General features: G+C 44.1%; 1 protein-coding gene across 1 annotated transcript in view; it reads left to right on the plus strand.

The window, feature by feature from the left end:
* Positions 1–27,353, plus strand: part of Catspere (catsper channel auxiliary subunit epsilon) — a 117,515-nt gene that overhangs the window by 75,073 nt on the left and 15,089 nt on the right. The window contains exons 14-19 of the mRNA XM_045133045.1: positions 832–884; positions 1,684–1,734; positions 2,824–2,857; positions 3,972–4,051; positions 14,767–14,866; positions 26,789–26,875. Of these exons, the coding sequence (XP_044988980.1) occupies positions 832–884; positions 1,684–1,734; positions 2,824–2,857; positions 3,972–4,051; positions 14,767–14,866; positions 26,789–26,875 (405 nt within the window). The remainder of the gene's footprint in view (positions 1–831; positions 885–1,683; positions 1,735–2,823; positions 2,858–3,971; positions 4,052–14,766; positions 14,867–26,788; positions 26,876–27,353) is intronic.

The raw sequence follows: 27,353 nt of genomic DNA on the forward strand, positions 1-27,353 counted from the left end.
CTGCCTGTATGTAGTCTGAGGTCAGTATGTTTATAATAAATATTTATAGAGCTAGGATGAGATTTATTAATAAGTGCCTGGTTGCTCTTTTGAATATAGAAGGGTGCAGGCTTGACCACAGGTATGAGACGGCTGTACGTGATGCTACATCGATACACTGGCAATTGACTGGTCCGTTGAGCTGCTAGGTACATTATGGAGGCCTGCCAGTGGAGTCTTGGCGCAGGCAGGGGATAGGAGCCAATAATCAGGGTTACAGTGGTGAAGGAGCGGAGGAGGTCGGATCGAGTCCCTGGCTTACTGACAGGAGAAAGCGAGCACGAAAGGCAAAAAGGAAGCAAACCCGTGTGATCAGCAAAGGAGGGAGGCAGCACACAGTCCCACAGCCCTACATTTCAAAAGTTAACTCTAACTCCAAAATTTGAAATCCAAAACGCTCCAAAGTTTGAAACTGTTTCAACACCAACATGATCCTATGAGTGTAAAATTCCACAGCTGACCTCCTGTGATGGGTCACAGTCAAGCTATAGATACACTAAAAGTATTGTATAGAATCGCCTTCAGGCTAGGCGTATGTGATAAATATGAAACAAAAGAATTTAATGGGTAGACTTGGGTTCCATCCCAAGATATCTCATGTATATGCAAATATTCTGAAATCTGAAAAAAAAAAAGTTGGAATCTGAAGCACTTCTGTTGGCAAGCATTTCAGATAAAGGATATTGAGTCTGTACTTCATCTCTAAAATGTAGCTGCTTTTAGCTCTAGCAAATTCTTAGATCATGTGAATCAGACCACTGAACTCAGTACCTAAAATTCCTTTGCTTTTAGGTGTTCCAAATAGCTGTTGGCTGTGACGTGAATAAACACATTTTAGTTAGAGGGTAAGTATACTTCCGTTTGATCTGTAGGACTCTAAGTTTTAAAAAGAATGGTGCTCTAAGTGGTAGTGGTAGTTACTAGTGATGCTATTAACCTATGACTGGCATGCTCACAATGAACCAAAATTAAATTGACATTGGTATCCAGTTTCAATGGGTCTGAGCTGATTGCCAAATCAAATATTACATTTGAATCATGCTAGAAGGGAAAATAATTTCTCTAATAGCAGTATTTCTTTCTTCTCAGTTTTGTTTTGAATAAGCGAATTTCTTTTCTTTTCTTTCTTTCTCTCTCTCTCTCTCTCTCTCTCTTTCTTTTTTGTTGTTTTTGGTTTTCTGAGGTAGTGTCTTGCTGTAGTCCAGGCTGACCTGGAATTCACACTGTAGTCTCAGGATGGCCTTGAACTCATGGCAGTCCTCCTACCTCTGCCTCCCAAGTGCTGGGATTAAAGGTGTGCACCACCACACCCGGCCTGAATAAACCAGTTTCTATCCTTAGCACTACTTCTCCCAGCTCTTCATTGGCAGCAAAGTTCCAGAGAAATAGGAGGGAGAAACTACAACCTCTCTTTCCCACTCTACTTAAGTCAGTTATAATTTAACATCTGCTAGAGACTTGCCTCCACCCATACCAAAGAGGCGTCCACTTCCTCACACACCATTAATTTTTTTTATCACTAATCCCAGAGATTGTAATTCAGTAAGTGATGATCCTTCAATACTCACTGAGTTATATGATGAAATGTTTGTGCAAACCTATAAACAATGATCATTCCAACCTTGATATGTTTCATTTTTGCAGGTTTAGTAGCATTACATGTAGGCACCGTGATTTTTCTTACATAATTGACAAGTAAGAAATATATTTTACATATTTAAATATTTATACATGTATATGTTTAAATAGTTAATATTTAACTAAGTCTTATATGAAAGCAGAACTAGTCATTTATAATCAGCCAGTTGAATTCCTATTAGCACCTGTGTGTTTGGTTTGACGTGTAATCAGTTTTAGCATTAAACAAAATCTGGAGATAGTATAGTTAACCTTCTCTGAAACATGCAAGAAACACACTTAATCATGGTCCCCTCTAACTCAGTTAGATATGCAAAGCAAGCCTCATCGAGTCTCAAATCCCACGTTGTTCTTTAGTTTAAGGAAGACATACAAGAGTAGCTGTTTCCTATCTCACTTTTCTCTAATCCCACATGGCTGTAGTTAAGTTTGCTAGGATTTCTAGAGTTCCCTTAGCTTCATGAAGGGGAAAAGATTCCGTTAGAGTAAGAACTCTAAATTAATTAGGCAGTGTCTGAGGTTTTAAAATACACATCTAGGGCTGGGGTTATAGTTCAGTGGTAGATCATTTGCCTAACATGCACGAGGCCATAGGTTCAAATCCCAAGTGCTGCCAAATGTACACGCATCTAATTGGGTGTAGTGACGCATGCCTGTAATCCAAGCACTTGGCAGGTGGAAGGAGGAAGATCATGAGTTCAAGGTCATCCTCTGCAACATAGTGATTTAAAAAAAAATTATTTCTTTACTTACTTGAGAGAGAGGCAGAGAGACGAAGAGAATGGGTGTGCCAGGGCCTCTAGCCGCTGCAAATGAACTCCAGACACTTGCACCCCCTTGTGCATCTGGGTACTATAGAATCAAACCTGGGGTCCTTTGGCTTTTCAGGCAAATGCCTTAACCACTAAGACATCTCTCCAGTCTATACACAGTGAATTTTGAGGCCAGCCTGGTCTTCCATAGACCCTGGCTCAAATAATAATTAATAATAATGATGATGATAATAATAATACACATCTACTGCTCCTGATTATTTCATCTGTTGACATTATGGGAAGCAATGCATTGGAAATGAATATGGCTTTATGTGTCCTTCTTAGTAGGAAACCAAGGTTTATAACCTTAATATGTTTCTTTTTTTTAAAGGTCATATCTGAGACAACGGCCATCTAAAAATTTGGTAAGAAAACTATAATTTTTTTTTAAGGCAAGCCCAATAGACTGCCTTTTTAAAGGTATTTTATTTGGTTTGTTTTTATTTATTTATTTGCGAGTAACACACAGAGAGAGAAAGAGGCAGAGAGAGAGAGAGAGAATGGGTGCATCAGGGCTTCCAGCCACTGCAAATGAACTTCAGATGCATGAGCCCCCTTGTGCATCTGGTTTACGTGGGTCCTGGGAAATTGAACCAGGGTCCTTAGGCTTCGCAGGCAAGCACCTTAACGGCTAAGCCATTTCCCCAGCCACCCCTTTTTTAATGTGAGAGTGAGAGAGGATTGGTACACCAGGGCCTCCAAACCACAGCAGTTGAACTCCATATGTGTGCGCCCCCTTGTGCACATGTGTGACCTTGTATATTTATATCACTGCATCTGGTTTACATGGGACCTGGAGAGTTGAACATGAATCTCATCTTTTTAAAAAACATTTTTTTTTTCTTTTAGTTTTTCGAGGTAGGGTCTCACTGTAGCCCAGGCTGACCAGGAATTCTCTATGTAGTCTCAGGGTGGCCTTGAACTCACAGCGATCCTCCTACCTCTGCCTCTCAAGTGGTGGGATTAAAGGCATGTACCACCATGCCCAGCTAAAAATATTTTTAAAACTATAGTTTTCTGGGCTGGAGAGCTGGCTTAGCAGTTAAGGTCCTTGCCTGCAAAGCCTAAGGACCCAGGTTCAATCCCCCAGTACCTATGTAAGCCAGATGCACATAGTGGCACATGCATCTGGAGTTCATCTGAAGTGGCTAAAGGTCCTGGTGCACCAATTCTCTGCCTGTCCCATTCTTTCTCTAATAAATAAATTAAAACATTTTAAGATATTTTTATTTATTTTAAGCAGAGGGAGAGAGAGAAATGGGTATGCCAGCACCTCTTGCAACTACTGCAGATGAACTCCAGACACATTTGCCACTTTATGCATCTGGCTTTGTGAGGGTACTGAGGAATCAAACCCAGGCCTGTAGGCTTTGGAAGCAAGTGCCTTTAACCATTGAGCCATCATCCCAGCCTAAGAAAACTATAATTTTGCCAATGTGTTGGACATTCACAATAACTAAAGCACTCTTCTTTTTCTAGAAAGTACTGTATGACTGGGCAAAATATGGCTGCCCACTGAAACTTAATTTCAAACAGAAGTTTCAACCTGTGCTAGAACTGTAAGTTTTTAATTTAACTGTTTCAAAATACTACTCATGTATTTCATAACAAACATTTCTGAGTATTCAATACTGCAAGAGCTTGTTTTCAGAACTAATTACACAAGGGTTCAGCAAACTCAGTCTCTGGCCGTTGAGGGAGGTCAGTGGTTTGATATGAGACTTAGATGGGTAAGAGAGCTTACCAACTGCTCAGATTGGCAGACGGCCCTCTCTTCGTCCGTCTCTCTCCCTGTCTTTCACCAGGCTCCTCCTGATAGTAACTACCCAGAACTTGTTAATACATGAACATTTGTAAAGGAAGAAATTAGACTGCTAAGTACACCCACCAACATCTCAAAAAGGCATTCCTGGGCTGGAGAGATTGCTCAGTGGTTAAGGAGCTTTCCTGCCATCCCTAACCACCCAAGTTCGATTCCCACTACTCAGGTAAAGCCAGATGCAAAAAAGGTATGCATGTATCTGGAGTTGGTTTGCAGCAGCTGAAGGTCCTGGTGTGCCCATTCTCTTTGTGTCTTTCTTTCTCTGCTTTTAAATAAATAAATAAAAATACTGTTTAAAAAAGTCATTCCTAATGCAAATCTTATAAGTAATATTTTGCAACAAAATCAAATGTTATGAAGAATTTGTTGCTTTTATCCATGACTTTTTCCTTTTTGTCTTTTTTTGTTTGTTTGTTTTGTTGCTGTTTTTTGTTTTTATTTTTGTTTTTTCAAGGTAGGGTCTGGCCCAAGCCAGATCTGGAATTAACTATGTTGTCTCAGAGTGGCCTCAAACTCACTGCAGTCCTCCTACCTTTGCCTTCCAAGTGCTAGAATTCATGCACCACCATGCCTGGCTTTTGTTTTGTTTTGGTTTTGGTTTTTGGTTTTTCAAGATAGGGTTTCACTCTAGCCCAGGCTGACCTGGAATTCACTATGGAGTCTCTGGGTGGCCTCGAACTCATGACGATCCTCCTACCTCTGCCTCCCAAGTGCTAGGATTAAAGGCGTGTGCCACCACACCCAGCCTTTGTTTTGTTTTTCTGAGATAGGGTTTCACTCTAGCCCAGGCTGACCTGGAATTCATTATGTAGTCTCAGAGTGGTCTCGAACTCACAGTGATCCTCCTACCTTGGCCTCCTAAGTGCTAGAATTAAAGGTATGCACCGCCCCACCCATTTTGTCTTTTTTTTTTTTTAATTTACTTGAGAGTGACAGAGAGAGAAAGAGGCAGATAGAGAGAGAGAGAGAGAGAATGGGCGCGCCAGGGCTTCCGGCCACTGCAAACGAACTCCAGACGCGTGTGCCCCCTTGTGCATCTGGCTAACGTGGGTCCTGGGGAATCGAGCCTCGAACCGGGGTCCTTAGACTTCACAGGCAAGCGCTTAACCGCTAAGCCATCTCTCCAGCCCCCATTTGTCTTTTTAAAAAATATATTTTATTGGGGCTGGAGAGATGGCTTGATCATTAAGGTGCTTGCCTGCAAAGCCTAAGGACCCAGGTTTGATTCCCCTGAACCCACATAAACCAGCTGCACAAGGTCACGTGCACACAAGGTCATGCATGTGCAGAAGGTGGCACACACGTCTGGAATGTGATTGAGTGGTTAGAGGACCAGGTGCACCAATTCTCTCTCTCTTTCTCTTGCTCTGTCATAAAATATGTATATTTTGCTGGGTGTGGCACGCCTTTAATCCCAGCACTCGGGATGGATGCAGAGGTAGGAGGATCACCGTGAGTTCAAGGCCACCCTGAGACTACATAGTGAATTCTAGGTGGGACTGGACTAGACCGAGACCCTACCTCAAAAAAAATGTATATTTTTATATAATATACATTTTATTATATATATAATTTAATACAATTTACATATCACTATATAGTCATATATATATATATATATATATATATATAATTTGCAAGAAGAGAGAGAAAGAAAAACAGTGAGTATGGGTGTACCAGGGCCTCTTGCCACTGGAGATGAACTCTGGATACATGTGCTATTTTGTGTACCTGGCACTACTTAGGAATTGAAGCCAGGTAAGTGCCTTTAACCACTGAGCGACCTCTCTTGCGTTTCTTTGTCTCACTGTTCTTACTGGGGATGTTACAGGCTGAGCATCCCCAGCCATTAACTTTGTTCTTTTATCACTGGTTTCTTATTATAAAAGTTGAGCAGCTTATTAGAAAAAGTTTAAATATAGGAAACATAATAAATAAATGAGGGGCTGAGGAGACGGCTCAGCAGTTAAAAGCTGCTTGCTTACAAAGCCTGCCAGCCAGGATTCAATCCTCCACTGCCCACGTAACACCAGATGCACAAAGTGGCACTCACATCTGGATTTCATTTGCCATGGCAACAGACCGTGGCATGCCAATGCTCACTCTCTCTCTCCATCTCTCTCTCTCTCAAATACATCAAATATTTTTTTGTTTTTGGTTCTTGGAGGTAGGGTCTCACTCCAGCCCAGGTTGACCTGGAATTCAGTATGGAGTCTCAGGGTGGTCTTGAACTCACAGGCATTCTACTTCTGCCTCCCAAGTGCTGGAATTAAAGGCATGCACCATGTGGTGGTTTGATTCAGGTGTTCCCTATAAACTTAGGTGTTCTAAATGCTAGGTTCCCAGCTGATGGAGATTTGGGAATTAACACCTCCAGGAGGCAGTGTATTGTTGGGGGTGGGCTTATGGGTATTATAGCCAGTTTTCCCCATGCCAGTGTTTGGCACGCTCTCCTGTTGCTATTGTCCACCTTATGTTGGCCAGGGGGTGATGTCCACCCTCTGCTCATGCCATCGTTTTCCCCTGCCATTGTGGAGCTTCCCCTCAAGCCTGTAAGCCAAAATAAACCTCTTTTTCCCACAAGCTGCTCTTGGTTGGGTGATTTCTACCAGCAATGAGAACCTGACTGCAACATGTCACCACGCCCAGCCAAAATTAAAAAAAGAAAGAGCCAGGCGTGGTGGCACACGCCTTTAATCCCAGCACTCGGGAGGCAGAGGTAGGAGGATCACCATGAGTTCAAGGCCACCCTGAGATGACAGAGTTAATTCCAGGTCAGCCTGGACCAGAGTGAGACCCTACCTCGAAAAACCAAAAAAGAAAGAAAGAAAGAAACGACACATCTCCGAGTTTCGTTGCTTTTACACATTGTTGTGAGTACTGTTGGCGCACACGTTTAGACACTGGAAGAGCAATGTCACTAGGAGAAAGCACCGGAAGTGAGGTCCCTGTGTCTGAGACACCTGCACTGCATTGCAGTCAGGGCTCTGGGCCTTGGGGCTGTTTGAAGAGTAGCTGTGGGGGGTTGGAGGCTCCAGTGTCGTTTTGCACCAGAGCTTTCCTGCTGGGGCCCAGAAGGACTCCGCCAGCACGTTTGGTCCCTCTTCTTCCTTCCCCAGCCACTTCTAAGGTTCCAGCCATGCCCTCTCCCTCCCACAGCACAGCGTTGTAATCCCGTCAGGATTCTTTGCCCCTGCTCTCGTCTTTTTATAATGACCAGATCCTCTATCAACAAAGAGGTTTAGATTTCTGGTCTGTTGAGGGATCCAAGTCAGCTTGTGACCAGTGAGACCCTTCCCTGGTGCAATCCCAGTTACCTTGGGTGATTGTGGTCTCAGTCAAGTTGCTGCCTGGGTCGTCGGGCTGCTGTTCTGATTTCTGGAGCTGGGCACTTGCTTTTCCTACGGGGCAAACCGAGCCGCTGCTGCTGCCTCTGCTGCTGCTGTAGCTGCCACTGCGGGAGCCACCACCGCTGCTGAAGCTGCTGCTGCCGTGTCCACCGCCGCTGCTCCCCCCGAAGCCGCTGCTGCGGGATCTGCCGCCGCTGCCGCTCCTGGGCCTGCTGCTTCTGGGGCCGCTGGTACCGGTGCTGGAGCCGCTGAAGTTGCTGCCGAACTCTGCTCCTGCTTGGGTCCCGCTGTCAGCCCAAGTTGGCGTGGCCGGTCCCGGGCCGCTGCTGTGTTCGCTGGAGCTGGGTTCAGGCAGTGGGGGAGGGGAGGGAGCCGCGGCTGCTCTGGTTGTCTCGCTGCTCCACGTGTGCTTCTACCTCGCGGTCTGCTCCTCCCTCCGCTGCTCGCTGCCGCTCTCCCCTCACGTTTCCCGAGTCGCGGAGAGCGCGGTGTGAGGGGAAAATCCCGCACCTGGCTTTTCCTGCGGCTCGAGCCGAGTCTGGCGGCTTTCTGCTGCGCCGCGGCCGAGCTGCCGGAGCCGCTGTTCCCGCCTGTGCAAGCTCTGGATGCTCTATAACTCTTCTACTTTTCCGCTGCCGCTTCAATTTCCTATACACCTCACTTTTTAGTAAAAGTGTGTATTTTGCTGAGTTTTTTTGGTCTTTTTCCCCCCTAGGCTGCTTTGGCGTGGTACCTACGCTGCCATCTTAACTGGAAGTCCTGCTCTCGTCTTTTTAAAAAATATATTTTATTTTTATGTATTTGCAAGGAGAGAGAGAGAAAAAAAAACATGGGTGTGCCAGGGCCTCTAACCACTGCAAACGAACTCCAAACGCATGCACCATTTGGTGCATCTAACTTCACAGGGGTACTGGGGTATTGAACCCAGGTTGTCAAGCTCTGCAGGCAAGTGCCTTAACCACTGAGTCATCTTTCCAGCCCACTCTCATCTTTTTTTTTTTTTTTTTTATTTTTTTACTTTTCGAGGTAGGGTCTCACCAGTCTGGTCCAGGCTGACCTGGAATTAATTATGTAGTCTCAGGGTGGTCTCGAACTCACAGTGATCCTCCTACCTCTGCCTCCTGAGTGCTGGGAGTAAAGGCGTGTGCCACCACGCGCAGCTCCATTCTCACCTTTTAAAATGTTGAATTCCACATCCAATCATGCCACTGGTTTTCCAGGGAACCAAACCTCCCCTTCCCCCTTTTGAGACTTGGTTTTGTGGTTGTTTCCTCGTTTCATAATGTTTATCCTCCAGAGTAAAATAAATCAATAAAATTACTTTAAATCATATGTTCTTGCCCAACAAAACACAATCTTTGGTTGAGCACACCATTGTTAAGCTTAACACATTGTTAAGCATTGCTGAGCACAGAGTTCAAAGATTGAAGACAATATGTCAATGCTCAGGAGCTCCAATCTGACAAACTAGATGAACCCAGGGCTAATATGACGAGCTGAATTTGAGAAAAGAATGGTGTAGGCGGTTGGTATTAAGAATCCAACCCAGCATGGAAGGAAGGCTCTGGAAGATGTTCCAGGAAGCTTGAATTTGAGCTGAGTCACTGAGTCTTAAAGGATAATGACTCGTTCGTTAGCCGAGATGGGAAAGTAAGGAAAAAAGTGGAAATGACAGTAGTGAATTCCACTGGGTAAGCTTTTCAAACACAAGTGGTACTTAAAGGGAGAAAATGTATAGTTAAGCAGTATAATGCTCGGCATAACAGAAGTCTGGAACTGTCTGCAGAACGGCTGAGGAGCTACCTGCTAAATCCAGATCACGGAAGGCTTTCTGTCCATTCTCACAGTATAGTGGTAATACATATTTGCCCCAGCTAGTTCCCTATTGAGTAGCATAGAAAAAAAAAAGGAGAAGAAGAAGAAAAGGAATAGTGTAGAAGGACTAGAGAGGTTGCTTAGTGGTTAAGGCACTTTTCTACAAAGCAAAGGACCCAGGTTCGATTCCTCAGGACCCCTGGAAGCCAGATGCACAAGGTGGCACATACATCTGTAGTTTGTTTGCAGCAAATAGAGACCCTGGCACATTCTTTCTTTCTCTCCCTCTCAAATAAATAAATAAAACTAAATTTTGTTTTAAAAAAAAAGAGTAGTGTAGAGGATGGATTTCAGAGAAAGATATCTAAGTAGGGAGACCTGTTAGTAAAACTGTTTGAGGTGGGGAGAAGTAAATAATTGCAGATGAAACAATGATAAAAAGAGATTCATTTCTGACCCAGATTAATGATTATAATCATAAAAACTTGCTGCTCAAGCATAAGACATGCCAGATTTGATAGCATGCACCTGTAATCCCAGTGCTGAGTGAGGCTGAGACAGGAGGATCCCAGAGGGAACAAGAGGGGTGGGGACCTTGCTGATTAGCCAGTCTAACCAAATTGGTGAGCTCCAGGCTCAGTCAAGGCCCTGTCTCAAAATAGAGTGCAGAAGCTAGGTGTGGTAGCGCATACCTTTAATCCCAGCACTTGGGAGGCAGAGGTAGGAGGATTACCGTGAGTTCGAGGCCGCCCTGAGACTACATAGTGAATTCCAGGTCAGCCTGGGCTAGAGTGAGACCTTACCTTGGGAAAAAAAAAAAAAAAAAAAAAATAGAGTGAAGAGTAATTGACAAAAACACCTGACTCATCTTCTAGCCTCCACATGCATGTACACCCATGTGTGCAAATACTCAGATGCATGGATGTCCACACACAGAAAAACATGCATATATATGCATGTGCATACACACCACACACACAGGCACACGCAAGAAAGCTAACACAATGAAGGCTCCACAGTTCTTCTGTGACAGATAAGCACGTCAACAGCAAGGACTCTTCAATTCCAAAAGCGAAACTAACACAAGTTACCATTTGTTGGGAAGTTAGCTGCCAACTGGAGACATTTCTAAATTTCTCGTATTTAATTAGTATTCTACTCCATACTAATGATCTTAATCAAAATAAGCAATGCTTACATAGGCGGGTATGTTTGGCACATACTCTGGTGACCTCCGCTAGATGGCACTGTAGCTCTTTGCGCTTTGTAAGAGCTAAATTTACTTCTTCAATTAAAATCTTTTTGTTGAGTAAAACATAATGAGTTTGCAAGTAGTTCTTTTTTTTTTTAATTACTTTTATTTAGCCGGGTGTGGTGGTGCACACCTTTAATCCCAGCACCAGGGAGGCAGAGGTAGGATCACTGATTTCGAGACCAGCCTGGAACTACAGAGTGAGTTCCCAACTGGGACCATCAGGCAGGAGCCTTTACCCACTGAGACATCTTCCTAGCTTCCACTTTGCAAATTATTCGTTTATTTATTTGCAAGGGTGTTCCAGGGCCCCTAACTACTGCAAAGGAACTCCAGAATCATGTGCCACCTTGTGCATCTGGCTTTATGTGGGTACTAGGCAACTGAACTCTGGTCGTTCAGCCCTGTAGGCAAGGGCCTTAACTCCTAAGCCATCTCTCCAGCCCACAAACACCTTGTTTTGTTTTTGGTTTTTCGAGGTAGGGTCTCACTCTAGCCCAGGCTGACCTCTGGAATTCACTATGTAGTCTCAGGGTGGTCTTGAACTGACAGCAATACCTTTTCTTTTCTTTCTTTCTTTTTTTTTTTTTTTTTTGAGGTAAGGTCTCTCTCTCTAGCTCAGGTTAACTTGAATTCACTATGTGGTCAGGCTAGCCTCAAACTCAGTGATCCTCCTGCCTCAGCCTCCCAAGTGCTGGGATTAAAGGCGTGCGCCACCACACCTGACAAATAATTGTTAGGCCAGGCGTGGTGGCGTACGCCTTTAATCCCAGCACTTGGGAGGCTGAGGCAGGAGGATTGCCGTGAGTTCGAGGCCACCCTGAGTCTACATAGTGAGTTCCAGGTCAGCCTGAGCTAGAGTGAGACCCTACCTCGAAAAATAAAATAAAACAAAACAATTGTTAATAATTCAGGAACTTCATGACTTTCGCAGGAAGCAATCAAAATCCAGCTCTCACAAAAGCTGCTGGAATTTGAGTTTGGCTACTCCTGAAATACAAAACTTGTATCCCCTCATTTTCCTATGCAGTGTGCAGAGCTCTCAGAAGACATTTAGAATTTTCTCCAGCCTTTCTCCTCTACCAAGAAGTCAAGCAATAGTACTCCAGCCTCTGGCTGGTCATGCCTGTTTGAGTACTGACCTTTTGAGTTCATCTCTTCATGATTTCTCAGAACTAGTTAAGGGCTGCAGAGATGGCTTAGCAGTTAAGGCTCTTGCCTGCGAAGGCTAAGGACCCAGTTCCACCTCCCTAGGACCCATTTAAGCCAAGTGCACAGGTGACACATGTGTCTGAAGTTCGTTTGCAGTGGCTAGAGGCCCTGGCACATCCATTCACCCTCCCTCCCTCTCTTTTTTTCTCTCTGTCTCTCAATTAAAAAATCAAAATTTTAAAAAACTAGTTAACATGGAAATAAAAATAGCTTCTCAGATAGCCCTTTTGACACTTAAGCTTTTTCTGCTTAATTTGTGAGAATGGGACAAATCACTGCTTCTTCTTTTTTTTTTTTTTAATTTTATCACTGCTTCTTATAACCAGTGTTGGGTGACAGCAAGTCACAACAGCCCCACAAAATCACTTATAAGAGCTTCAAGGTGAAATAGAGATCTGGGCAGGGAACAAGGAGACGACTGTATTTTTTTTGTGAATGGACACAGAGCTGCCAACTGAGAAATGATATCAAAAAGGAGTGCAACAACCTCACAGTGGCTGATGCTAGATTCATTGGGGGGGGGATTGGGGAGGGAGGAAGGTATGGCGGTAGGAGGGGCGTATGCAGCAGTTGTCAAAAGAAAGTTTTAGACACTTGTTAATCCCAAATATCATTATAATAACACTGTATTGCTGCTGGTTGCTTTCCCACCCACTGGGTGAGGTTTGACTTGCTCTGAATATTGAGTTAAATATTGAATCTGACTAAATTCCTTCCCTGTGCACCTGTCTCTATACTCCCCTAAATAAACAAAAAAAATAATTTAAAAAAAAAAAAAAGAAAGTTTTAGAGGCTTGAGAGATGGTTCAGCAGTTAAAGACGCTTGCTTTCAATGCCCGACAGCCTGGGTTCAATTATTCATCACCCATGTAAAGCCAGATGCACAAAGTGGTCCATGTGTCTGGAGTTCATTTGCAGCAGCAAGAGACCACACACACATACACACACACACACACACAAATCCCAAAAAATGTGGGTGGTGTTCCAGAGGAATAATAGCCAAGATCATCCTCTGACCTCCACATACACACGTGTGTACATATAACACACACATCCATAAAAGAAAGAATACAGGCAACAACTGGTAGAAAAGAAAACCACATACCCATTTTAAAATACTTCTTTATTTGCAAGCGGCGAGAAAGAGAGAGCGAGAATAGGCACGCCAGGGCCTCTTGCTGCTGCAAAGGAACACCGGATGGATGTGCCGCCACTTTGCACATCTGGCTTCACGTGTGGACCAGGGAATTGATCTGGGCAATCAGGCTTTGCAAGTAAGCGCCGTAACCCTTAACCAGTAAGTCACCTCTCCAGCCCCGCATGTACCCATTTTTTATGGTTATGAGTTCTAGAATGTAAAGTTAATAACTAAGTGATAGCTTCACTCTCATACCCCTATTTTTATGTGGTAGGAAAGAAAATGTTTTTTTGTTTGTTTGTTGTGGTTTTTCGAGGTAGGGTCTCACTCTAGCCCAGGCTGACCTGGAATTCACTCTGGAGTCCCAGGGTGGCCTCGAACTCACGGCAATCCTCCTACCTCTGCCTCCCGAGTGCTGGAATTAAAGGGCGTGCGCCACCAGGCCAGGATGAGACATGGTTCTTTATATTAAGATTCTCTTAAATGGGTTGTGGTGGCAAATACCTTTAATCCCAGCACTCGGGAGGCAGAGGTAGGAGGATTGCCATGAGTTCGAGGACAGCCTGGGACTCCAGAGTGAATTCCAGGTCAGCCTGGGCTAGAGTGAGACTCTGCCTCAAGAAACAAACAAACAAATAAAAAAGAACCACATCTCTCTGAAAACTCTCTGAGTCTAAGGGAAATAAGCCAAGCTTAGTGGGGCTCAGGGAGGGGTGTCCACGCAGGAATCTGCAGGTGTCCCCTGCTAAGGGGACCTCATGTGTTCTCGGAGCATGGGCTACTGCAGACCGCTTGACTGCCCAGCCCCATCCCAGCACTGCCCAGAGCTGCTGTCGCCCCTTCAGACTTGGCCCGACCTTCCTGCCGTACTGCTTCCCACCTAGACAGGCCACCACAAGCCCATGGTGATTAAATAGCACATGGTATCCTTGTCTTGTCCTCCTCCATTCCATTCATTATCTCCCTGTGTGTGTGTGTGTGTGTGTGTGTGTGTGTGTGTGTGTGTCCTTGCCTCCCACCTGGCTTAACACAAGGTCTCTTTATTCACTGCTATGTTCATCAGACTATATGGCCCACAAGCTCCCAAGCAATTCTGCTGTCTCTACTTTCCTTCTGACCCTAGGCATCTGGGTGCTAATTTTACAGCACTTAGCTTTACATGAGATACAAACTCAGGCACCACTTAATGCATTGAGCCATCTCCCCAGGCCCACAATGAATTCCCCAGGGGTACAAAACTAGTAAGTGATAAAGATGGGGTCTATTCACAGTGATGGCACATGTCTGTAATCCTAGCACTCGGGAGGTGGAGGAGGGGCCTCAGGAGTTCAAGGTCACAGTAAATTCAAGGGATGCTTGAGACCTTGTCAAAAATAAAGGGGCACTGGAGGGGTGGCTTAGCGGTTAAGGCGTTTGCCTGCAAGGACAAAGGACCCTGGTTTGATTTCCCAGGACACACGTTAGTCAGATGCACAAGGGGGCGCACACATCTGGAGTTTGTTTGCCGTGGCTGGAGGCCCTGGTGTACCCAATCTCTTTCTCTCTCCCCCTCTTTCTCTGTCAAATAAATAAATAATATTTTTTTAAAGGCAGGATTTAAGCGTAAGTGTATCTGGTTTACAAGCTGATGCTTAGCCCCTCTGTTTCACAGTAAATGATTATTTTGTTTTGTTGTTTTCTTTCAGACATGATGGCAATGGCTATGTTAGAGATGTCACAGCAAATTTCATCATGTGGGAAATCCACGGCAGGGATGACTACAACTATAATAACACTATGAAGCAGGTATGATGCCCTTGAGTTTAAACAGAGTTCAGCATGCAATTAGAATTGTCTTTTGATTTTCAATCTATACATACTCTATCTACCGGAAATGAGAACAAGAAGTGATAGAAAAACATCTTATCAGCTTTATATTAAACTCAATGACTACTGAGATCCATCTAAGACAAAGGAAACTATTGTCTTGCCTTATAAAACTGAATAAGGGGGCTGGAGAGGTGGTTTAGGAGGCACTTGCCTGCAAAGCCTAAGGGCCCAGGTTCGATTCCCTAGTACTCACATAAGCCAGGTGCACAAGGTGACACACGTATCTGGAATTCGTTTGGCATGCCATTCTCTCTTTCTCTCTCTCTCTATTTTTTAAAACCTTAAAAAACAGAAAGGAGGGCTGGAGAGATGGCTTAGCGGTTAAGCGCTTGCCTGTGAAGCCTAAGGACCCCGGTTCGAGGCTCGGTTCCCCAGGTCCCACATTAGCCAGATGCACAAGGGGGCGCACGCGTCTGGAGTTCGTCTGCAGAGGCTGGAGGGCCTGTCGCGTCCATTCTCTCTCTATCTATATCTGCCTGCCTCTTTCTCTTTCTGTCACTCTCAAATAAATAAATAAAAATGAACAAAAAAATTAAAAAAAACAGAAAGGAGTCAGAAAAAATGAAATTATGCTTGTGTTAGGATAGTGTAACTATATACCAGTACTTTCCTTTCTGCCTAAACTATATTTAATCCTTAATTATTTATGGGCCTACCTTGGAGTCTGAGACACTGATTACATTTGTGCTAAGCCAAACGACACTCTTTAGACCATCTTAACTCCTCTCCCGTGTGTCACCTGACCCTGCAGACTTCGGCTTCAAGGTTTTCTGCACTCTCCTGGTCCTCTTCCATCCTCCAGGGTCAGTAGACCTTGACCTCCTGGGTGAATTCCTTTATGCGCCCCGTTCATAGCTCTCTGCCTGGAGGCTTTCCCATCAGGACAGAACCTTCTAGAAGTTGCCAGTGCCAATTCCTAAGATTCCTCAGAGATCTCAGGCTCAAACAAAATCAGGATGATTTCCTTGGAAATAACATTTTTCTCACCAGAGATTAATTATCCAAGAAGTATAATTCCCCTAAATGACAGGCAAGGAAATTGAGTTACACTGTAACACTGTAAGGACTCGCTGTCTTTCAGTTATATCACCAAATCTATCCATCCTGCCACACATACACCCTTGGACACCCAACATGAAAGTCCTTCTCCCCAAGTCTCACACTACACTGCTGGAGCTTTGACCCCCACTCCGAGCGTTCAGTGTCTTCTCCAGCCTTCCCATTACACCGGAAGGTTCATTGCCCCCAGGCTCAGTAGTTGAGTTCAGTTTCCTCAGAGAACATGCCTTTCCCAAGCGTTCTGTCAAGCCCTGGGTATGCTTTCTCCCACCCCATATTTTTAAGGATGAGATGTGGAGTTGGTGCTTTTCCTAACCCACGATACCACCTGCAGGCCATCGCCTCTTTGCTGTAGGAAAATGTCCATTTGTTCAAGGCTCATGTCCTCCTCGATCCCTTCTTGCAGATGTCACAGATATAGAATGTGGTTATTTTTTTTTCTTTCCTTTCCTTTCCTTTCCTTTCCTTTCCTTTCCTTTCCTTTCCTTTCCTTTCCTTTCCTTTCCTTTCCTTTCCTTTCCTTTTTTTTTTAATTCTGAAAGTAATTAAACTTGCTTTGGGGAGCTAGATATGTGTCTTAGTGGTAAAAACCCTTGCCTGTGAAGCCTAAGAACCCAGGTTTGATTCCCCAGGACCCACATAAGCCAGATGTACAAGGTGGCACATGCATCTAGAGTTTGTTTGCATTGGCTGGAGGCCCTGGCCCGCCCATTCTTTCTTTCTCTATCTGCCACTCTCTCTCTATCTCAAAATACATAAATAAGTTTTTTAAAAACCTGTTCTGAATTCCCCCAGAGATTACATAGGGTTATTGCTGGTAGGAAAGGTTCTAAACATGGACTACATTTCCCAGACCCACTTGCATCTATATGAGCCCATAGGACTAGTTCTCATGGCTGGAATAGGAGCAGAAGTTATAGGTATCATTTTCCTAAGAAGGCATCCCACGAACCTCTCCACCTTCTATCTTACGCCGCATCAGCCTACTGCAGCAGTAACTAAGGGTAGTGTTGATGATACCTTTGGGAAAGTGATCCGGGGTGAGTGGCGGGGGAGGGGGGGGAGAACTTTAAGGAGCCGTGTACTGTGAAAGCCTGCCTCCTGATTCAGTGCTTCAAGAAGAGCCAGCTGGGAGAAATGTCTAACCACAAGCATCTGCACTGAGCCATACAATCAAGCATTCCGCTTTTGGGGCTGGGAACGTGACTCCATGGGTAAAATCACTTGCAGCCTAGCCTGACAACCAGACATGCCTAGCATGCAAGTAAAGCAAAATGCAAGTGAAGAAATGTCTGTAACATCAATGGAAAGGGAGCAGAGTTGGGAACCTTGAAGCCCTTGGGCCAGTTAGCCTGACCTTCACAGTAGCAAGAAACAAGAGAGATCCTGTCTCAAGCAATGTGGAAGGAGAAGACCAACACCCCAAAGTTGTCCTCTGATCTCCACACGTGCATGCCTATACACACATATACAAACCTATACACACACATTTTTTTAAAAAAGGACAATGCACAGAGTGCACAAAAATAATTTCAGAACATATATTTGATATGAGAATATAACTAAAAACTAAAACAACCCAATTCAAAATAGGCAAAGGAAGTCGGGTGTGGTGGTGCACGCTTTTAATCCCAGCACTTGGGAGGCAGAGGTAGGAGGATCACCATGAGTTCGAGGCCATCCTGAGACTACAGAGTGAATTCCAGGTCAGCTGGGACTAGAGTGAGACCTTACCTTGAAAAAAAAAAAAAAAAAAGACATTTCTCCAGATAAGATACACAAATGCCTGAAAACATCAGTGATCAGTATCATCAATCACCCTCACTAATGATTAAAGAATTGCAATCAAAACTACAATGAAGGCTGGAAAGATTGCTCAGTGGTTAAGGTGCTTGCCTACAAAGTCTAAGGACCCAGATTCAGTTCTCCAGCACCCGTGTAAAGCCAGATGCACAAAGTAGCACATGCATCTGGAGTTCATTTGCACTGGCTGGAGGCCCATGTGCACCCATTCTCTCTACTTGTCTCTTTACTCTCTATCTCTCTCTGCTTGCAAATAAATAAGTAAAATACTTTATTTAAGAAAAAACTACAATAAGAGTCAGGCATGGTGGCACATGCCTCTAATCCCAGCACTTGGGAGGCAGAGATGAGAGGATTGCCATGAGTTTGAGGCAAACCTAAGACTACATAGTAAATTCCAGATCAGCCTAGGCTAGAACCAGACCCTACCTCGACTCCCCCAAAACAAACAAACATTCAAAAAAAAAAAAAAAACCCTACAATGAGGGGCTGGGCTGGGGAGAACACTCATGGTTAAAGTTACGGCTTTCACAGCCTGTGTGCCCAGGATGATTCCCCAGTACGCATGTAAAGCCAGATGCACAATGTAGTGCATGCACCTGGAGTTTGTTGCAGTAGCATGAGGCCCTAGCACACCCATTCTCCCCATTCTCTCTCTCTCCCTCCCTCTCTTCCTCCCTCCTCTTTCTCTCCTTGCAAATAAATTTTTAAAATATATTTTTAAAAACTGCAGTGAGGGGCTGGAGAGGTGGCTTAGTGGTTAAGGTGTATGCCTGCAAAGCCAAGGGACCCAGGTTCAATTCTCCAGGTACCATGTTAGCCAGATGCACAAGGTGGTGCATGCGTCTGGAGTCCATTTGCAGTGGCTGGAGGCCCTGGCGTGCCCATTCTCACTCTATCTCTATCTCTTTCTCTCCCTCTTTCTGTCTCAAATAAATAAATGAAAGAGATAAATAAAATGTTTTTTAAAAAAATACTACAATGAGGGCTGGAGAGATGGCTTAGCAGTTAACTTGCCTGTGAAGCCTAAAGACCCACGTTCAACTCTTCAGATCCCATGTAAGCCAGAGGCACAAGGTAACGCAAGTGCATAAGGTCACACATGCACATAAGGCTGGTGCTCGTGTCTTGGAGTTCGATTGCAATGGCTAAAGGCCCTGGTGCATCAATTTTATTTTTCTCTCTCACTTGCTCTCACACTCTCAATCTCTTATTTAAAAAAAAAAAATCTGGGCTGGAGAGATGGCTTAGCGGTTAAGCGCTTGCCTGTGAAGCCTAAGGACCCCAGTTCGAGGCTCGATTCCCCAGGACCCATGTTAGCTAGATGCACAAGGGGGCACATGCATCTGGAGTTTGTTTGCAGTGGCTGGAGGCCCTGGCGCTCCCATTCTCTCTCTATATATATCTGCCTCTTTCTCTCTCTGTAGCTCTCAAATAAAGAAATAAAAATATTTTTAAAAAAATCTTCAATGAGGGCTGAGGAGACAGCTCAATAGACAAAGCAATTGCCCATGCAAGAGTAAGAATGAGGGTTCGGAGCTCCAACACCTACATAAACGCTAGCTGGGTGTGGCAGGCCCCTGTAACCCCAGCACTTAGGAGGCAGAGACGCAGGGTCCCCAGGGAAGGCTGGCTAGCTAGCTAGCTGCAGAGAGCCCTACGTGATGACTTATATTGACTGCAACTTGACGAGACCCAGAGCCACCTTAGATTAGGTTAGCCTCTGAGCATGCCTGGAAGGGATTATCCTGATTCGATTAATTAAAGTGGGAAGACCACCTTAACTGTGGGTGGCACCATTCCCTAGGCTGGACTATATAAAAAGGAAAAAGCTGGCTGAGCAATGGTATTCACTGCTCTCTGCTTCCTCACCTTGGACTGAATGTGGCCAGCTACCTAAACTCCTGGGGTCCTGCCTTCCACACCTGAAATAAATCCTTCCTCCCTTAAACTGGTATTTGTCAGGTATTGGGTCCCAGCAATGGGAAGTTGGCTAATACCCCTGGGTTCAGGTGTGAGACCCTGACACAATGAATCAGAGTTGAGAGTGGTCGAGGAAGACACCCAACATCAATGTCTGCTCTCCTCATGCACTGCTGTGATGTGTACCTGCAAGCATGTACACACATGCACACCACACACACACACACATGCACATTCAAAAGAAAGAAATGTGCTGGGCGTGGTGGCGCACGCCTTTAATCCCAGCACTCGGGAGGCAGAGGGAGGAGGATTGCCATGAGTTCGAGGCCGCCCTGACACTACATTGTGAATTCCGGGTCAGCCTCAGTTAGAGCGAGACCCTACCTCAAAAAGAAAGAAAGAAATATACAGGACACTACCTCATACCCATTAGTATAGCAACTATCAGGAAAAGAAACAAGAAAAATAGGAAATTACAAGTATTAGCAAGAATATAAAGAAATGAGGATATGTGCATTGTTGGTGGGGTGCACATGACACCCCTACTGAGGGAAATGGTATGACAGTTCCTCAGAAAGTAAAATGATCATTTCCAGTGCCAGCCCAGTGATGCCACTTCCCGTCATGTGCTCCAGATCATGGAAAGCAAGTTGACACAGATACATTTGTATATCCATGTTCATGTAGCAAAGCTAAGATGTTGAAACAACTCGTGTCCAGTAAGAGAAAAATAGATGAGCAAAATATGCATGTAGTAGAATACTATTGACCTTAAAACAGAAGGAGAGGGCTGAAGAGATGGCTCAGCACTTAAGGCGCTTGCCTGCAAAGCCTAACGACCAGAGTTCAGCTCCCCAGTACCAGACGCACAGAGTGGTGCGTGCACCCGAAGTTCATTTGCAGTGGCTAAAGGCCCTTGTGTGCCCATACTCACTCTCGCTCTCTCTGTGTGCCTCTGTCTCTCTCTGCTTGCAAATGAATAACTAAAATATTTTTTTAAAAAAAGATTTTCCCAAATTCCTTATGATGACTGAACCATGAAGTCATACTAAGGGAGATAAGTCTTAAAATACATACAAATACTGTCACCCCACTTGTGCATGATATTCAGAGCAGTCAAAACTCACAGGAAATATGATGGAGAGTGGAGTTTCAAGGGGGAAAGTGGAGGGGGGAGGGAGGGAATTATTATGGAATATTGTTTACAATTATGAAAGTTGTCATAAAAAAAATCACAGATAGAGTGCTGGACAGATTGCCTGTGAAGCCTAAGGACCCAGGTTCAATTCCCCAGTGCCCATGTAAGCCAGGTGCACAAGGTGGCACAAGCATCTGGTGTTTGTTGGCAGTGGCTGGAGGCTCTGGTGTGCCCATTCTCTCTCTATCTATCTGCCTCTTTCTCTCTGTCTGTTGCTCACAAATAAATAAATACAAAAAAAAAAATTTAAATCATAGATAGGGTTGAAGGGATGGCTTAGCGGCTAAGGCATTTGCCTGAAAAGCAAAGGACCCAGGTTCAATTCCCCAGGACCCACGTTAACCAGATGCACAAGGTGGTGCATGCATCTGGAGTTCACTTGCAGTGGCTGGAGGCCCTGGCACGCTCATTCTCTCTCTCTTTCTCTCTCTCTCTCCTTCTCTCTGTCAAATAAACAAATAAATAAGCCGGGCGTGATGGCGCATGCCTTTAATCCTAGCAGTTGGGAGGCAGAGGTAGGAGGATCCCCGTGAGTTCAAGGCCACTCTGAGACTACATAATGAATTCCAGTTCAGCCTGGGCTACAGTGAGACCCTACCTCAAAGAACTAAAAATAAATAAATTAATTAAAAATAAATAAATAAATACAAATAAAGTATTTTGGGGGGGTGGAGAGTTGGCTTAGCAGTTAAGCTCTTGCCTGTGAAGCCTAAGGGCCCTGGCTCGAGGCTTGATTCCCTAAGACCCACATTAGCCACATGCATAAGGGGGCGCACATGTCTGGAGTTTGTTTGCAGTCGCTGGAAGCCCTGGCATGCCCATATTCTCTCTCTCTCATCTGCCTCTTTCTCTGTCTGTCAGTCTCAAATAAATAAATAAAAATCAATAAAAAATATTTAAAAAAATATTTTTAAAAAAAATCACATAATAGAAGCTAGCCATGGTAACTCACGCCTTTAATTTTTTTTGTTTATTTTTATTTATTTATTTGAGAGTGACAGAGAGAGAAAGAGGCAGAGAGAGAGAGGGGGGAGAGTGGGTGTGCCAGGGCTTCTAGCCACTGCAAACGAACTCCAGATGTGTGCGCCCCCTTGTGCATCTGGCTAACGTGGGTCCTGGGGAATCAAGCCTCGAACCGGGGTCCTTAGGCTTCACAGGCAAGCACTTAACTGCTAAGCCATCTCTCCAGCCCAACACACACCTTTAAACCCAGCACTCAGGAGGCAGAGGTAGCAGGATCACTGTGAGTTCAAGGCCAGCCTGAGACTACCTAGAGAATTCCAGGTCATCCTGGGCTAGAGTGAGACTCTACATGGAAAAACCAAAAAAGAAAAAATATCACAGATAGAGAGTAAAATAGTGATCACCAGGGACTACAGAGACGTCATAATAAGGACTTACTATTTAGTAGTATGGAGTTTCATTTTTGCCATGTGTATACAGAAGATGTCTGAGATTATAGGCGTATATCACCAAGCCTGGTAATGCACCAGGGCCTCTAGCCACTGCAAATGAACACTTGACACATCCACCACCTAGTGCATCTGGCTTATGTGGGCACTGGGGAATTGAACCTGGGTCCTTAGGCTCCACAGGCAAGCACCTTAACTGGGAAGCCATCTCTCCAGCCCGAGCCTAATAAATCTTAACACATTTAGGACACTATGATGTGTGCTGAAGATTTTACATCAAGAAAAACTAGTCTACCGTACAAAGGACACAGACAAAATATAATCAACATGTAAGAAACTCAGCAAACAGTGTGTACTTCTCAAGGGCTTTGCCAAATGATAAGCTTAAAACAACCCAAATTACTGTTGGTATAAAGATACCTGCCTAAGAACTAGAGACAAGCATTAAGTTGTTACTTATTAAACTAAAGCAAGCCGGACATGGTGGCGCACACCTTGAATCCCAGCTCTCAGGAGGCAGAGGTAGGAGGCTTGCTATGAGTTCAAGGCCAGCCTGGAACTACACAGCGAGTTCCAGGTCAGTCTGGGATTCAGAGAGACCCTGCCTCAAAAAAAGCCAGATGCACAAGGGGTCACATGTATCTGGAGTTCATTTGCAGTGGCTGGAGGCCCTGGCATGCCCATTCTCTCTCTCTCTCTCAAATAAATAAATATAAATATTAAAAATAAAATATAAATAAATAAATAAACAAACAGTAACTATAAGTATCCTTAATCTTGAAATACCATTTCCACCAAAAATAGGAGTGTGTTTTGGACAAATGTCTGATTCCAAGTCTGTAGGAGAAAATGAACATGATAGATCTGTAAAATTTTGATCAACCCAAAAGCAAAGAAGTATTAGAGAGAGTATCATGTGAGAAAGAATGGGAGACAACATGAGGTTCCTACTAGCCAAAGAGACAAGTCAAGTTTAATTAAAGCTAATCAGCATGGTGGCTGAAGTCCATCACATATGTTGCATTTATCATCTCATAATGATTAATTTTTAAAAATAATTTTGTTTCTTTATTTGCAAGCAGAGAGAGATAGAAGAGAGACAGAAAGAATGGGCATGCCAGGGCCTCCAGCTGTCTGTAAACAAACTCCAGACACATGCACCACTTTGTGCATCTGGCTTTAGGCCGGTATTGGGGAACTGAACTCAGGTCATTAGGCTCTCCTGGCAAGTGCCTTAACTGCTGACCCACATCTCCCCAGCCCATTTCTTTTTTAGCATTACCTTTGAGGATGACAAGAAATCAATTCCTTATCTTGAAAACTGACATAAAAAATAAAACAGAAATCAATACATAGTCACCCTACCATTCCCGTATGAACTCTTCCAGGTCACAGTGCACCAGTAGATTAGGGCAAACATCTCTTTATAAAATTCTGCCCTAGGCTGGAGAGATGCCTAAGTGGTTAATACACTTGCCCGTGAAGCCTAAGAACTCATGTTTAAATAAATCTCCAGGTCCCATGTAGCCAGACGTGCAGTGATGCAAGCTCACAATGTTGCATGTGTGCACAAGGGGACACACATGTCTGAAGTTCATCCTCAGTGGCTGAAGGTCCTGGTGCACCCATTCTCTCTCTCTTTCTTTCTCTGCCCCCCTCTTAAAATAAATAATAATAATAGTAATAAATCTTGCCCTTTGGCAAATGAACAGGAAATGATAAAATTGGGCAATCACTGTTTTGCAACCCCAGCGAATTAAAGGATGCAGTTGATAAACACCCACATCTGCTAACTTCTCTGAAAGAAAGACAACTGGAGGCTGAAGAGATGGCTTAGTGGTTAAAAGGTACTTGCCTGCGAAGCCTGTAGACCCAGGTTCAATTCCCCCAAGACCCACATAAGACAGATGCATAAGATGGTGCATGCATATGGAGTTTGCATGCAGCTGCCCTAGGACCTGGCATGCACATTCTCTCTTTCTCTCTACCTGCCTCTCTCAAATAAACTAATTAAATTAAAAAAGAAAGAAAGACAACTGGACAGTCACGTGTATCCTGGCGAGAACACATCATGACCAGAACAGTTTTGCCGAAGGAACTGAACCGTCCTCTGCATGCAGCTGCCCTTTAACAGGACATAGAAGGACATGTTAGCCTGAGCCAGGAAGCCATCAGCAAAGCCCAGTGCATGTGGAAAATTCTCATGTCAAATGGTCCAGGTTTTCCCACAGACATACCAAAATGGACAGGAATACAGAGAAAGTACTCTGTTGTTTGAAAGAGATCATAAAGGGCTGGGCGTGGTGGCGCACGCCTTTAATCCCAGCACTCAGGAGCCAGAGGTAGGAGGATCACCATGAGTTTGAGGCCACCCTGAGACTCCATAGTGAATTCCAGGTCAGCCTGGGCTAGAGTGAGACCCTACCTTTGAAAAAAACAAAGCAAAACAGAAGCTTTTTGCGGGGGCGGGGAGGAGCTGGAGAGATGGCCCAGCAGTTTAAGGTGCTTGTTTGCAAAGCCTGACAGCCTGGGTTTGATTTCTCAATACCTATGTAAAGCCAGATACACATGGTGGCACATGCATCTGGAGTTCATTTGCAATGACAAGAGGCCCTGGCATGCCCATATTCATTTTCTTTCTGTTTGTCTCTTTCTCCCTGTTCTCTGTCTCAAACAAATAATTTTTTTTTAAAAAAAAAGAAAGAAATATTAAAATGGAGAGATGGCTTAGCAGTTGAGACCTAAGGATCCATGTTCTACTCTTCAGGTCCCACGTTAGCCATATGCACAAAGGTGAAGCAAGTGCAAGGTAGCACATGCCCACTAGGAGACACAAGCATCTGGAGTTTGATCGCAGTGGCTGAGGCCCTGGCACGTTAATTCTCTATCTGTTCCCTCTTGCTCTCTCTCTCTCAAAAAAAAAAAAAGAAAATGTTTTAAAAATATAAGGGATTAGGAGGATTGTTTAGTAGTTAAAGGCACTTGCTTGCAAGGCCTACTGACCCACCTTCAATTCCCAAGCCACCCACATAAGCCATATACAAAAAGTGGTGCAAGTGTCTGGCATTCATTTTCAGTGTCACGAGGCCCTGGCACACCCAGACATGAATGCAATGGATAAGTAAATAAGTTTTTGAAAGTGTGTGTATTGGTTTTATTTAGGTATCCCCCATAAATTCATGTGTTCTGAATGCTAGATTCCTAGCTCTTGGCAATTTGGAAATTGGAACTGCCTAAAGACAGTGTATTGTTGTGGGCAGGTTTATGGGTGTTAGAACCAGCTTCCCTTTGCCAGTGTTTGGCACACGCTCCTGGTGCTATCATCCACCTAATGTTGGCCAGGAGGTGATGTCCACCCTCTGCTCATGCCATTGTTTCCCCTGCCAACATGGAATTTCCCCTTGTGTCTGTACGCCAAAATAATCCCTTTCCTCCCAGAAGCTGCTCTTGGCTAGGTGTTTTTGGTTGTTTGCCAGCATTGTGAAGCTAACTGCAAGGGTGTGTGTGTGTGTGTGTGTGTGTGTGTGTGTGTGTGTGTGTGTTGTGCATTGTGTACCATCCATGGCATATATGTGTAAGTCACAGGACACCTTTTGGGTAGAATCCTTGTCTTCCAACTTAATTGAGGCAGGGTCTTCCATAGTTCACCACTCCGTCCAGAGGCTTATAAAGATTACAGAAATCTTCCACAGCTTCTAACTTTTTACAGGGAGTCTGGGGTTCTGTACTCAGGTTGCACAGCAAGTGCTTTAACCCCTGAACCATCTCTACAACCCCCCAACTAAGTTTCTTCAATACCATAGCAATATACAAGTCAATTATTCTCTGAATACTAACAAACATTTAAGTAATGAAAGCTTTAAAAATATAATCATATGATATATTATATATATAGGGACTGGAGAAATAGGTCAGTGGCTAAAGGCACTTGCTTGCAAGCCTGACAGCCCAGGTTCAATTCCCCAGTACCCATGTAAAACCAGATACACAAGGTGCTATATGCATTTGGAGTTTTTTTACAATGGCAGGATGCCCTGGCACACCCATTCTCTCCCTCTCCCTCTCTCTCTCTCTCTCTCTCTCTCTGTCTTTCTGTCTGTCTGTCTCTCTCTCAAACAAATAACATGTTAAAATATATATATATAATTATCAATGATGGGGCTGGAGAGATGGTTCAGTGGTCAAGGTGCTTGCCTACAAAGCCTAATGACCAAGGTTAAATTCCCCAATACCCACATAAAGGGAGATGCACAAAGTGGTACATGCATCTGGAGTTTGTTTACAGAGGCTGGAAGCCCTGGTTCTCTCTCTCTCTCTCTCTCTTCTTGGGAGTAAATCAATAAAATATAAAAATATTATCAATAGCATCAAGGTGCATTAAATAAGTCAGAAGAAGCTGATGTGGAGCCTTGTATATAACCATGCATTGCAATCTTTTGGCAGAGTGGTTGCTTAAACGAAGCGCAAACCTGGAAGAAAATGACAATGCTGTACCAGAACCTTTCACTAGACGATGTGTGGGGGCCTCAGGTGAGACAACCATTGCCATACAGCAAGCTGTCTATTTGGAACCACAAACATGGTGCTCGATATTGACAAAAGGTCAATGGGAACACTTTAAATTTAATTTTTTTCCATTTTGGTAAATTGAATCTTATTTTTTGATTATTTTAAAAGTGCTTGTCTTGATTTGTTTGTTTTTCTGTACATTTCAATTTAATGTTCCCTACTGAAAGTCCACATTTGGAAATTATCAAATGCCCACTAAGCATGCAAAAGTATCAAGAATGAGTCTTTTTTAAAAAACATTAGTGTCTTCCTCCACTTCTTTACTTAAATAGTAAGTAGTTAATGAGGTCTTCCCTAGCTACTCTGTCAAAAAAAAAAAAAGAAAATTAGGCCATCAGTCACATTTATCTTTTCTCCTCTTTCCAGTATCATAAGCATTTGCAACTCTGACACATTATATACCCTAAATTTTTTAATTTTTATTTATTCCCTGGCTCCC

This window comes from Jaculus jaculus, chromosome 1, assembly GCF_020740685.1.
Source record: "Jaculus jaculus isolate mJacJac1 chromosome 1, mJacJac1.mat.Y.cur, whole genome shotgun sequence".
Taxonomy (NCBI): Eukaryota; Metazoa; Chordata; class Mammalia; order Rodentia; family Dipodidae; genus Jaculus; species Jaculus jaculus.